Source organism: Bos javanicus, chromosome 6 (genome assembly GCF_032452875.1).
Source record: "Bos javanicus breed banteng chromosome 6, ARS-OSU_banteng_1.0, whole genome shotgun sequence".
Lineage (NCBI taxonomy): Eukaryota > Metazoa > Chordata > Mammalia > Artiodactyla > Bovidae > Bos > Bos javanicus.
Genome location: NC_083873.1, coordinates 115,910,415 through 115,923,723, shown reverse-complemented (window position 1 = coordinate 115,923,723; position 13,309 = coordinate 115,910,415). Strand labels below are relative to the sequence as shown.

At 45.7% G+C, this 13,309-nt stretch overlaps 1 protein-coding gene across 13 annotated transcripts in view; it reads left to right on the top strand.

Moving 5' to 3' along the window:
* Nucleotides 1-13,309, top strand: part of GRK4 (G protein-coupled receptor kinase 4) — a 58,542-nt gene that overhangs the window by 786 nt on the left and 44,447 nt on the right. For 9 of the 13 annotated variants that reach the window (XM_061421007.1, XM_061421001.1, XM_061420998.1 and 6 more), the window contains exon 1: nucleotides 3,809-5,039. The exons of 1 other annotated variant lie outside the window; for it this stretch is intronic. In XM_061421007.1, coding sequence (XP_061276991.1) covers nucleotides 4,895-5,039 — 145 coding nt within the window. In that variant the 5' untranslated portion in view covers nucleotides 3,809-4,894. Of the gene's footprint in view, nucleotides 1-1,972; nucleotides 2,349-3,808; nucleotides 5,040-8,104; nucleotides 10,061-13,309 lie in introns of those variants that run through there. 3 more of the 13 variants (XM_061420995.1, XM_061420994.1, XM_061421003.1) reach the window with 3 other exon arrangements.

Genomic DNA, 13,309 nt, shown 5'->3' with positions numbered 1-13,309 from the left:
TGATCCCCTGTCCTGCCCTCCTTCCGGAACCTCGGGACGCAGTGTGGCTTCAGCGTCGGGCTAGCAGTGTGATCTGTCCCCAAGAGAGGAGGCCAGACCAACCAGTAAAGCCAGCGGCAAAGAACCGTGCCTTTGTGGTCTTCAAAGGGCCCCCGAAGGGAATCCTGTGAACCACCCTGGGAGACCCTTCACTTAAGTGTCTATTGTTGTTGTTCAGTCTCTCAGTCGTGTCCGACTCTTCTGCGACCCGGTGGACTGTAGCCTGCCAGGCTCCTCTGTCCATGAGATTTCCCAGGCAAGAGCGGGGGACTGTTACCATAGCATCTCTTCTTGGGTTTGAGGTTTGATGGTGTCCAGACTTGTGTAGAGTGGGTTTTAGCCCGGCTTAGGGCTAAATCTTTAGGGAGAGATTGAACACATTAGGAAGAATTCATGCTGGTCGCCATGTAGAAGCAGCAGTTGGGCCAGCCCTTCTGCTTGCTGACCCTAGGAATATAGTTCTCTGGGGAGGTGACCCCTCTGTTGCTCCTGGAGAGATGGGAGAGCTGGAGGCAGAGCCCACCCATAGTTCTTCAGCCCCTTTGCTCTTAGGGATTCGGTGTGGGGTCAGCCGCTTCATCTTTGTGCTGGCAACAGAGTACGTGCCCTCCTAAGGATGTGTATTTAATACAATCTGGAAGAAGTATTTTGTGTTCTGTCTCCCAGGGCTTCAGAGTTCCAGTCCTGGGTGCACATGTTGGCTAAGTCCTGGTGACCTGTGATGCTGCTGAGAAGCATCAATCAGTTCATCTTGTGATTAGTGCTTAACATTGTGTAAGAGAAATTAAACTGGAATATCAGACTTGGGGAGTTCTCTTTTTAAGCCACCTCCTTCCCATTTGTATCCTCAGCCGTTCAAGAAGAAAGATCTTGATTAAAATGTGCATGGTTTTTCACACCTTGGAGACTGCATCAGAAACACTGTGCAGGAAATTCTTGAAGTCACAGTGAGTGATGCAGAGAATTAGGGGTTACAACGGAGGGATTCTGAGTTCAGACGTAGTGAACTTTGTTATGTAAAGTGTTTGCTGTATTAGGAGTTGAAAATCAAGACCTCAATATTTTTGTGTGCTCACTTGAACCCCTCTGCGTAGAACGGAAGACGGGTAGGGAGAAGCCGGGTCCTGCTTTGCCGTTCAGGCCGTGGGGAGTCCTGAGTAAGATGGGGTGTTGATTGTCATCTGGCGCCCCTCACTCTGAACTCAACACTGATCGTAGAAGTGGACCATGCTCCATGGAAATCAGATCTGACTGAGGCTAAACCTGTTTTCTTTCTGCTCTGCTTTTATATCTGGGTATAATGAATGAATAGAGAATATTGTACAATAGAGAATATTGTACCAAACAGACTGCCTTACAGTGCTGTGGAGCTTAGGTAAGGAGGCACATGTAAGCGTGCTATAAATGCTAAATAACATAAAACCACTGTTTTCTGCCATAAAGCCTAGGACCATGTCGATAATTGCTTAAGGAATTTGTATTAAGTTTGTTCCCGCAACTCTGAACTTGTGGTTTTATAACTCTGAGGAGGCCTGCCCCCAGCAGCAGGAGTGTTTCCTCCTGTGGTAAAGGAGTCGCTACGTCAGTGTGGTTAATGCTTAGAGAAGTTGAATAGGAAATGTCAGAAAGATGCGAATATTAAGTGCTGCATGTTGGTTATGATTTAGGGTTGTTTACCCAAGTTGGAAACTGTTTATTTGCTTTAGGAGCTTGTAGAGTATTTCTCAGAAAGTACTTTCTTGGACACTTGTCTGTTCATGGTTGCTTACTCCTCCGTTAGCTCCTCTGGCTCCGTATTAGGAGATTAACTTCTGAAATGAGTGGACGGAGCCTGCAGTCACATGTTGGCCCTGGGAACTGCAGTGTTGTCAGTCCAGTCATTTCTTAGATTTATTTCAAGTAAAATCAGTCTCTTTTCTTTTTTTGGCCTCAGGTTTGTTGAGATCTTTTCACCTTTCTCAGGAGTGTCGGCAGATGATGTCTCATTGGAAAGAACTGTGTGTGTGTCACTATGCCAGGCTCACCCTGAGGAGGTATGAAAGGAGCATGTTATTCATATAGGAAAGTACGGAAGTCACCGATTCTTTGGAAACTCAGCATTTTTCCCCATGCGGGACATTTGTGAAGCAGCTGATGGCCTTTAATTGTTTCGAATGAGAAGCTGAAATTGTTTCACATCATGCTTTTAGGAGACTAACTCTATTTTGTCTTCTTACAGAAATTAACCTTATAAACGCGCAGGGAGGAGGATATGATATGAACATTAAACGTGGATTTTGGTCATGTGTACGGGAGTTGGTGATGGACAGGTAGGCCTGGAGTGCTGCAGCCCATGGGGTCGCAGAGTCGGACACAACTGAGTGACTGAACTCAACTGAACTGATAGCAATTCTGTTGAGGTTTCAGGTTGTAGTTTTATCTACAGGTTTGTTTAGCACCTGACGTATAGTTGATATACCTTTTATCATTAATGCTATCTCTTGCTGAAGCTTCCTCATCAGGGTTTTTGGTTGCAAGGAGTTTCTATAAGTAGCTTATATACCTTCCAATTCCAGAAATTGGTTTGGACATGCTCTTGTATGCTTACTGTTCAAACTTTCTGTGCAGCAGGCTCTTCTTATTTTCTCGTTTGGTTCTTTCCTCCTTTCAGGGCCATTTTACCTTCATCCTCCTTGTCCGTGTCTCTGGTCTTCCAGCTCAGAGGCACTCTCTGCCCGCTGGGAATCTGGAACTTGGAGCTCACAGCACGGGGTAGCCAGTGGTTCTCGGCTAAATTGTCATCTGTTGTAAGAACAGGACAAACTCTTACTTTTATTGTTTATCCCTTTCTGTGCTGGCCATGTAATTGGCACTTAGTCGACAGTTGGAGATTAAGGGGGGCAATTTGGTAATTTCAAAAAAGAGAAGGTGAAATTTGTGCTGAAAACTAAAGGACTGGCTTGATACGGAGGGCTTAAGGCGTGTTCAGGTTTGATCGCAGAGCCTGATGGTTGATAGCTGAGAACAGGTAGCGTTAGTGGGGGTTTGCAGCATCCAGGCAGCGCGCTCAGTTCTCTCTGGGCGCTACCCAAGCTCGGCCTAGACCTCATTCTCCTGTTCTTCAGAGCTGGGACTTCGAACAGCCCTCCTTCACAGTGTTGGCGGGAGGGCTGCGTGGATTAATGTGGTAGAGTGCTTGGTACTTAGAAAGTGCTCAGTAAATAATCATGGTGGTTGTGGTTGTAGGTTTGTTATGTCCAGAACCTTGATGATGAGCTGACACATTGCACCTGTGATCATTTAGTTGACCTCGAACCTGGCTCCTTGTCTCATTCTTCGGCGTTCTCTTCCTGAGTCCCCACGTGCAGGAGGTCCTTGAATCTCATTTATTCTTGAGCTTTATTATTTGTCTTGTTCATTTTTCATTTGTGTCTTCTCCCAGTACCCCCTTAGATGATTTTCTACACCTCTTAAGTTGACTGAGGGCAGTGGTTTCCTAGCTGGTCTCTACTTTCAGAGTTTTTTCTCTTTTATAATCCCCAAGGCTGCTAGAACACTCTTTCTAAAACACAGAGTTGTTCTCCTTAATAATCTCCTGTTTAAAATTTGGCCCTGGAGCTTCATCCCGGGTCACATCCAAATGCCTTAGTTCATCATGGCCCAGAGGGTCCTGCCTGACCACTGGCCTGCTCTCCTCTCCTTGTGCATAGCAGCTGTGGGTCACACCAGTTCATGCCCCTGGGCTTTTCTCTCCTGCCTGGCAAAGTCTTCTTCTTCCTTCCTGTTCCAGGAAGTCTGTTCTGGGAAATGTCCGAGGCTGTGCAGAAGGCTTGGTCACTGCCTCCCTCCAGCCCCTGCTGTGCCCAGGAGACACTCTCGCTGCGCTGGGCATGCCTGGGACAGCTTTGGGTCTCCTCTCCTGGCTCACCAGCACCCAGCACTGTGCTAGCGCTCAGTCTCTTTGCAAATGCCAAATGCTGGCTGAGGACAGAAGAGCACGTCTCAGAAAGTCCCTCAGTACTGGTAAGAACCAGAAATTGAGATTTCAAAATAAGCTGTCTTTTTAGACTTCCCTGGTGGCTCAGACGGTAAAGCGTCTGTACAATGCGGGAGACCTAGGTTCAATCCCTGGGTTGGGAAGATCCCCTGGAGAAGGAAATGGCAGTCCACTCTAGTACTATTGCCTGGAAAATCCCATGGACAGAGAAGCCTGGTAGGCTACAGTCCATGGGGTTGCAGAGAGTCAGACACGACTGAGCAACTTCACTTTAGACTAGCAGTCTGGAAATAGGGACCGAGACCTGAGATTTTATTCAACTTTGGGGCATCAGTTGACCCCATACTTGTAAATGTTAAGTCTAGTACCGGAATGTTTATAGTACCTTTATTCATAATCGTCTCAAACTGGAAATAACCTTTCCACCCAAAGGGTATCAGTAAGAGAATGGATGAACAAGCCATGAAGCTCCGTAATTCCGTGCTGCCTTAGAAGAGAGAACTACTGACACGCACAACAGCTAGGCGTGTGTTGAGGGGAAGAGCAGGAGAAGCTGCAGTCCTCCATGATTTCCTGAGCTTGAAGAGAAATTGAATAATCCATGGTCATCACAGTGGTGATTGCCTGGAGGAAGGGGAGGGGCTGACACAGAAGAGGAGCTTTGGGGGATGGTGAGCACGCCCTGTTTATTGATCTGGGTGGTAATTGCACACATACGTTCATAGAAATTCGTCAAACAATATTCTTAAGATTAGTGCATATTATTGTGCAAATTATATCTGGTACAAGTTTTGTTTTTAGAGGAAAAAAAATTATAGAATGTTCTGATACTACCCTAGTGGTCCAGTGGTTGAGAATCCACCTTCCAGTGCAGGGGACATGGGTTTGATCCCTGGTCGAGGACCCTGCCTGCCGCAGGGCAGCTCAGCCCGTGCACTGCAACTCAGGAGAAGCCCGGGAGCCACAGGGGAGAGCCACACACAGCCACGGAGCCTCCCTGCCTCTGTGAGACCAGGGCAGCCAGGTGAGCAAGTGTCAGAGGTCACCATGAAGGTTAAAGACACAAATCCTGTCAACAGCGTGATCTTCCCTAAAACATGTTCCCTAAAGGCTTGGTTAGCTTTGCTTGTGAACATGCCTGAGTTTGGTGCCTTGTCCCTTCTCTGGAAGAAGGGCTGGCATTGGTTCTTTTTATTATCTGTTTAGTTTCTTTAATAGTTATTCTGATATTCAAGATTCCTGTTTCTTCTTATGTTTGGTAATGTATATTTTCTAAAAAAAAATTCTTGTCTACATTTTCAAACTTATTTGGCATAAATTTTATTTGTAACATTTTCATACTATTTTATAATTACAATTGTGATCTTTTTAATTTGGAGTATTATTTGTGTGTGCCTGTCATTTTTAATTAGACTTGCAAAAGATTTTTCTGTTTTCTATTTTATTAATCTTTTCAGTGAATCAGCTTTTGGTTTCATATGCTGTTGTATGTTTGCCTTCTATTTTACTAATTTCCACTTATATTATTATTTTGATTTTGATTTGCTTCTAGCTTCTTGAGTTGAATGCTTAATCCATTTCTTCTTTTTTCTTCCATTCCTTCATCAGGAATTTATTGACCATTTTATTTTATACTAGAGACTGTGGTTGGTACTGTGAGTAAACCATGAACTCAGCAGAAAATTTGCCTTTGAGGAGGTGACAGGCAAATGCTGAACATTAGTGTCCTAACTTGAGACTAAAGGCACTCTGATTAATAGAAAGTCATCTCTGAAAGAAGTAAAAGATCTGGGACCAGAAACGAATGAGCGTCTGCATCCAGTCTCCCACGCCTAGACTTATTTATCAGTCTCTTACTCAGTAGGACTTTGTGATCAGTGCACTGCTCTTGGATGAGCTAAGGCTTCAGACAGGTTACTTTCTGGTTAAATTAAGCACAGTTGTATAGAATGGGCAGCAGTCATGTGTTTCCAGTTCCCCAGTAGTAAGGCTTGTTCTGTTCAGATTGGGCAACTATTTCTTCTCTGCCTGGACTGTGCCCTCACCAGACGATCACTGTCTCGTGTTGTGTTGGCTCACTTCCTGGGTTCCAGGCCTTCCTTCTGTCATCGTCACTGGCATGGTGAGGGCTTTCCCCTTTCCAGTATCCCTGCACAGTGGTCGCTGCCTGTTCCTGGTCATTAGGGAAAGGCCCTCTTCCAGGCCTGAGACACTACAGCCCCCTGACTGCCCTGAACTGTAGAACCTTATCCTGGGTCTTCTGCCAGTTGATTCTGTGTTCTGTTTACACTTGAAGAGCTGGGGAGTGCCTTTTAAATGCTCTCCTTTGACAGAATAACAACAGAGATGGGAGTTCTAATGCTCTACAGTGCTCAAGCTCCTGGACCTGTAGAAGTTCAGGAATTTTACTGTTGAACTGTTTTGGACCAGCAGACATGTCAGCTGTATTAATATTCACCTTAACACTCAGGTTGAAGTAACCCTTATGGTTTCTCACCAGGACAGTAATGTTGTTTCACCCCTTGTTGATATTGTTTCCCTCCCATTTCTCACTGAATATACAATATGAGTGGGGATGTCCAATTTTAGCCCAGTTGACACTTTTCAGTGTTTTTACTCTTGTGCATAAAGCATCCCAATCATATTCTGTTACCCAAAAAAGAGGGATCCATGTTTCAAATGAAACACATCTGAATGTAATCAACTAATTCATTCAAAAAAATTCTCACTGTTGTACTAAATAGAATCTGAATGAGCACTTCCCCATTCAGCCTGGCCGTGTGTCCGGCCAGCGGCCACTCGTCGTGCTCATGCTGGACAGCACAGTTCTAGAAAACAATGATAATGTCGCTGCATGCTGGATGAGGAGAAACGTAGGTCCTGAAATAAAGTGTTTCCTTCACAAATGAGAAAATATTCTTCTAAAGTAAAAAAAAAAAAAAAAGTGCTAAAGAAGTAAAGTCCTCCAAATGAATATTAATTTTTAAGCTAAACTATTTTCTGTCAATATAAATTACCATTAGCAATCTAATAAATTTCAGTACCTTAGATTTTAAAAATATAATTCTCTAACACCCACTTTATGTCTTGGTGTCTACCAAGTGTGAGCCAACATCCGCTGGATCATCGAAAAAGCAAGAGAGTTCCAGAAAAACATCTATTTCTGCTTTATTGACTATGCCAAAGCCTTTGACTGTATGGATCACAATAAACTGTGGAAAATTCTGAAAGAGATGGGCATACCAGACCACCTGACCTGCCTCTTGAGAAACCTGTATGCAGGTCAGGAAGCAACAGTTAGAACTAGACATGGAACAACAGACTGGTTCCAAATAGGAAAAGGAGTACGTCAAGGCTGTATATTGTCACTCTGCTTATTTAACCTATATGCAGAGTACATCATGAGAAACGCTGGACTGGAAGAAGCACAAGCTGGAATCAAGATTGCCGAGAGAAATATCAATAACCTCAGATATGCAGATGACACCACCCTTATGGCAGAAAGTGAAGAAGAACTAAAGAGCCTCTTGATGAAAGTGAAAGAGGAGAGTGAAAAAGTTGGCTTAAAGCTCAACGTTCAGAAAACTAAGATCATGGCATTTGGTCCCATCACTTCATGGCAAATAGATGGGGAAACAGGGTCTGACTTTATTTTATTGGGCTCCAAAATCACTGCAGATGGTGATTGCAGCCATGAAATTAAAACACGCTTACTCCTTGGAAGCAAAGTTACGACCAACCTAGACAGCATATTAAAAATCAGAGACATTGCTTTGTCAACAAAGGTCCATCTAGTCAAGGTTTTTCCAGTGGTCATGTATGGATGTGAGAGTTGGACTGTGAAGAAAGCTGAGCACCGAAGAATTGATGCTTTTGAACTGTGGTGTTGGAGAAGACTCTTGAGAGTCCCTTGGACTGCAAGGAGGTCCAACCAGTCCATCCTAAAGGAGATCAGTCCTGGGTGTTCATTGGAAGGACTAATGTTGAAGCTGAAACTCCAGTACTTTGGCCACCTGATGCAAAGAACTGACTCATTGGAAAAGACCCTGATTCTGGGAAAGATTGAGGATAAGAGGAGAAGGGGACGACAGAGGATGAGATGGTTGGATGGCATCACTGACTTAGTGGACACGGGTTTGGGTAAACTCCGGGAGTTGGTGATGGACAGGGAGACCTGGTGTGCTGCGGTTCATGGGGTCGCAAAGAGTCAGACACAACTGAGCGACTGAAGTGAACTGAACTAAAGTGTGAGAAGTATAAAGATTGTCCCCGTTGTTTGGAGCTCACGGGCTGGTGAAGGGGTAGGTTGACAATAATTGACATGCAGGGCAATGTGACAAGGAGGACGTGGCCAGAGCTGCTTAAACAGGTGAAGGGACCCACTCTGCCTGGGAACACGGAGAAGACTTCACAGAGGAGGAGATCGTGGCGAGCTGAGCCTGGAAGGACAAACAGGAGTTTCCCAGACGAACAGAGAGGAAGGAGCCCTGCAGCCAGAGAAGAGCAGGACACGGGGTGCAAAGGGTGGAAGAAGCCGGCCGTGCTCAGGGAGCCGTGTGGCGTCCACACAGGTGGTACAGAGGAGAGTCCCGGAGAGCAGAGGCTGGAAACCACCAACTGGGGAGGGGGCTTCACGGCCAGTTTTGTGTTCGGTAAGATCACCTTGGCGTAGTCTGAGAGAGACAGACTGCAGGCAAGGGAAGTCAGGGTGGGGCTTTTGCCCAGTTCACCTGAGAAATGCTGAGTCTGGACAAAAGGGACGACAGGACGAGGAGAGGAGGGGGCAGACGCTAGAGGATCTGGGGGCGGAAGTAATGGGACCTGGCGGCAGGCAGGCTGTGGGATGTGAGAGAGAGAGCAGGGCCTGGGAAGCCTCCCAGGTCTCTGATTATAACCAGGCCTCCCCCACAGGGTGCCGTTTTCCGTGGGGCTTCCTTGTGGTCCAGTGGCTAAGACTGCGTGCTCTCCATGCGGGGGCCGGGTTGGATCTCTGGTCAGGGGACTGGATCCCGCATGCTGCAACTAAGACCTGGCATAGCCAAATAAATAAATTTTAAATTCCTGTTGCTTAAAAAAAAAAAAATCCTGTTTCTAACCGATATCATCTGCCAACCTTCAGCCCAAATTTCATTTCCAGAGCAGACGCCACCAATAGACAAGTAATTTCTAACTTAACGGATTATCGGATCTTAAGCTCATAAGTGAGGGATATACCGAACAACAGAGATGGGAACAAATCAGCTGAATTACAACATTTCAATCCTATATAGAAGGCTTTAGTCCATTAACCATCAAAAGCTACAGTGTCTGACATAATATTTCATGTTGATTAACTTTACTTTAAACTGCAAAGCAGAAAGACCAGCCTGGGGGAGGAATAGCTGAAACACAGAGTTAAGCTGAAACTCTTGGTGATAGCCTCCATTTTAATTAATGTTCTATTACTCATTGCTATTGACTTTTAAAAATAGTTTCATGTTAAGTATACTAAAAACAATGCTGGCCATATTCACATTAATGTGAAATTCCCACTAATTTCTGACAAGGGAAAATACATTTTCTCCAGCCTGAAACTTTGATTATTGGCTGCGGTCATCAGGACCTAAGATGCTCAGGAATCTTTGTAAAGCACTTCATCTAACTCCACGTCATTTTCATCCCCTGGGACCTAGCAGCAGATCTGCTGTCTGAAAGGCGAGACCTGGATGCAGGGCTCCATGGTCTGGGACCACAGACAGTGCTTCCAGTAGGCAGGGTAGCTGCCCTGGCTGCAAACGGTCAGCATGAAGACACAGCATGAGAGAGATCAGTTCCCCTGTTTGACGAGGCCTCCTCCCAACTCTCATCCTCACTGAGCTGATGAATGGTCCAGGACGTTTGGGGAAGTTTCCTCAGGTGACGATAACTTCACTGTATCTGCGTGATCCCTCTGAAACTGGTGTGTGTGCACTCAGTCACTGAGTCGTGTCTGACCCTTTGTGACACCATGGACTGCGCCCCGCCAGGCTCCTCTGCCCATGAAATTCTCCAGGCAAGAATACTGAGGTGGGTTGCTATTTTCTTCTCCAGGGGATCTTCCCAAACCAGGGATCTGACCCGAGTCTCTGCATTCAGAGGCAGATTCTTTATCACTGAGCCATCTGGGAGGCCCTCTGGAGCCGGTACCGTGGGAGAAAGCAATTTTTCCCTCGGGATTTCCCTGGTGTCCTGTGGCCAAGACTCCAAGCTCCCAATGCAGGGGGCCCGGGTTTCAGGGAACTGGATCCCATATGCCACAACGAGAGTTCACCTGCTGCAACTGAAGACCCCACATGCCATAACTAAGACCTCATGCAGCCAAATAAGTTTTTTCAAAAATGCAGGTTTTGCCTTGTTGGAAAATGCCTTGGTTTTCTGTTCTGTCTCAGTGTCATCTTGCACTCTCAGGCTGGGTGGCCATCACGGTTCTCCAGCTTGTGTCTCCAGCCTGCTGCTGTGGACGCAATGCCTGCTCCCTGCCCCCACCCCAAAGTCACCTACTGTCACCTACTGATGCTCGGGGGCCCACTGGGAAGGGATTTGGAGGCAGGGCATTTGCGGGTAACTGTGTGTGGACGAGGTTGTGGGAGCGGGGGCTTTTGATGATTAACACCCTTATAAACAGAGAGCATGTACCGAGGAACGGCCGTGTGAGGACAGAACAAGGACAGGCATATCTAAACCAGGCACCAGATCTGCTGGCGCCTTGATCTCGGATGTCCCGCCTCAGAGCCCTAAGAAATGGGTGCTTGTTGTCCGAGTCGTGCCACCTGTGGTGACCTGTCGAGGCAGCCTCAGTGGTATGGATCTGCAAATCGACTCTCCACCTGCCCACTAGGCATCAGTGCTCCTAGACCTCAGTGCACACAAAACAGTCAGAACTAGAATCTTAATTCTCCTGCCCCAATTTTTCCTTTCAGCATCTCAGCTGAAGCTCAGGCCCCAAATCCTAGAATTGCCTTGATTGTTATACAGCATCTCCAGTCACTGGACAATTATTTTCATATCTCTCTTCAAAATGTAATCGACTCTGACCTCTTGCCACCTCCATCTGGAAGACTGCAGTTGCTGCTGCTTCGGCTCACTTCTGCCTTTCTGACCCAGTGGTCTGTTCTCAACACACCAGCCAGCGTGATTCTGTTAAAGTTCATGTTGGGTGTCAGCCTTCTCTACCTTCTTCATGGCTTTGCAGTCTGAGTAAAAGTAGAAACATTGGAATTACCAGGACAGCCAAAAATAAATAAATTTTTTTTTTTTAAAAGAAATGAAGAATGCCTTTGTGGGCTCATTTGTAGACTGAACAGGGCTGAGGAAAGACTGAGCTTCAGGATGTGATAGTAGAAATTTCTGAAACTGAAAAGGAGAAAAAAAAGACAAAAGAAATCAGAACACCCAAGAACTGTGAGACAGCTACAAAAAGTGTAACATGCATATAAGGGAAGACCAGAAGGGGAAGAAACAGAGAAAAGAAGTGGAAGAGATTTGAAACAATAATAACTGAAAATTTCCCCAAACTAATGTCAGACATCAAGTCAAAATCCAGGAAGCTCAGAAAACACCAAATAGGAGAAATGTCCCCCAAAACTACACCTAGGCAAATCACATTCAAAGACATGGAAATCACACCAAACACACAAAATAAGAATGGTAACTACCAAGAAACAAACAACCCCAAATATACGGAATTCAAAGGTAAAGAAAAAAACCAGAAAGAAGCCAGAGAGAAGAACACCTTACTTCCAGAGGATGAAAGATAGGAATTGCATCTGACTTCCGAGAAACTACACAGAATTTCTTACGAAAATATCCCTCAAAAATGAAGAACATAGACTTTCCAGTTCAGTTCCGTCGCTCAGTCATGTCTGACTTTGCGACCCCATGGACTGCAGCACGCCAGACTTAACTGTCCATCACCAACTCCTGGAGCTTGCTCAAACTCCATCGAGTTGATGATGCCATCCAGCCATCTCATCCTCTGTCGTCCCCTTCTCCTGACTTCAGTCTTTACTTTGCAGTTTTTTTGATAAGGTAATTTTACTGCCTGTGAAGTGGCATAGTGTTATTTGAGAGTGGACTTGGGTTAGTCATAAATATATATTATTAACTCTGAAACAACCACTAAAAACAATTTAAAGAGAAGTATAATTTATATACTAAGAAAGATGAGAAAATTGTTTCATAATATCAATTATAACTGAAAGGCAAAAAAAAAGAATGGAAGACAACAAGAACAAAGAACAAGGGCAAGAAATAGAAAAGAGTGACTAATATTGTATATGGTAATCCAACTATGTTAGTAATCACTTTTCATGTGAGTGGTCTAAGTATGCCGATTCTAAGAGGTTGTCAGAGTGTAAGAAATAACAAGACCCAACTCTATGTTGTCTACAGGAAAGCCATCTTAAATACAGAGATGCATTTAGGTTAAAGACAGAGACGGAGAAAGATGCACCGTGCCAACACTTGTCGAAAGACAGCAGTGCGCAGTGGCGCCCCACTAGCTGTCCGTTTCATCTACGCAGCGGCGCCACCTAGCGTCCGTTTCATGCGCAGCAGTGGCGCCCCCTAGCTGTCCTTTTCATCTGCGCAGCGGCGCCCCCTAGCGTCCGTTTCATGCGCAGCAGTGGCGCCCCACTAGCTCTGTTTCATATGCGAAGCGGCGCCCCACTAGCTGTCCGTTTCATCTGCGCAGCGGCGCCCACTAGCTGTCTGTTTCATACGTGATAGTGCTCAGAAGCCAATGCTGCTCTCTCAGCTTGTCTCCTCTCCTTCCTGCACTGTGTCCACAAGTTCATTCTCTGAATCTTCGCCTCTGTTCCTGACCTGCAAATGGGTTCATCAGCATCATTTTTCTAGATTCCGTATATATGTGTTAATGTGAAGAGCCTATCATTGTAAAGACCCTGATGCTGGGAAAGACAGGGCAAGAAGAGAAGTGGGTGGCAGAGGATGAGAGAGTTGGATAGCATCACTGACTCAATGGACATGAGTTTGAGCAAGCTCTGGGAGATGGTGAAGGACAGGGAAGCCTGGCGTGCTGTAGTCCATGGGGTCGCAGAGAGAGTCAGACATGACTTAGTAACGGAATAATAACAGTGTATTGCTCTTTCTGACTCACTTCACTCTGTATGACAGGCTTGAGGCTCATCCACATGGCTACCAATGACTCAATTGCGTTCCTTTTCTTGGCTGAGTAATACGCCGTTGTATGTATATACCACACCATCTTTATCCATTCCTCTGTCAGGGTACTGAGCTCAGTGCTCTGTGGCATCC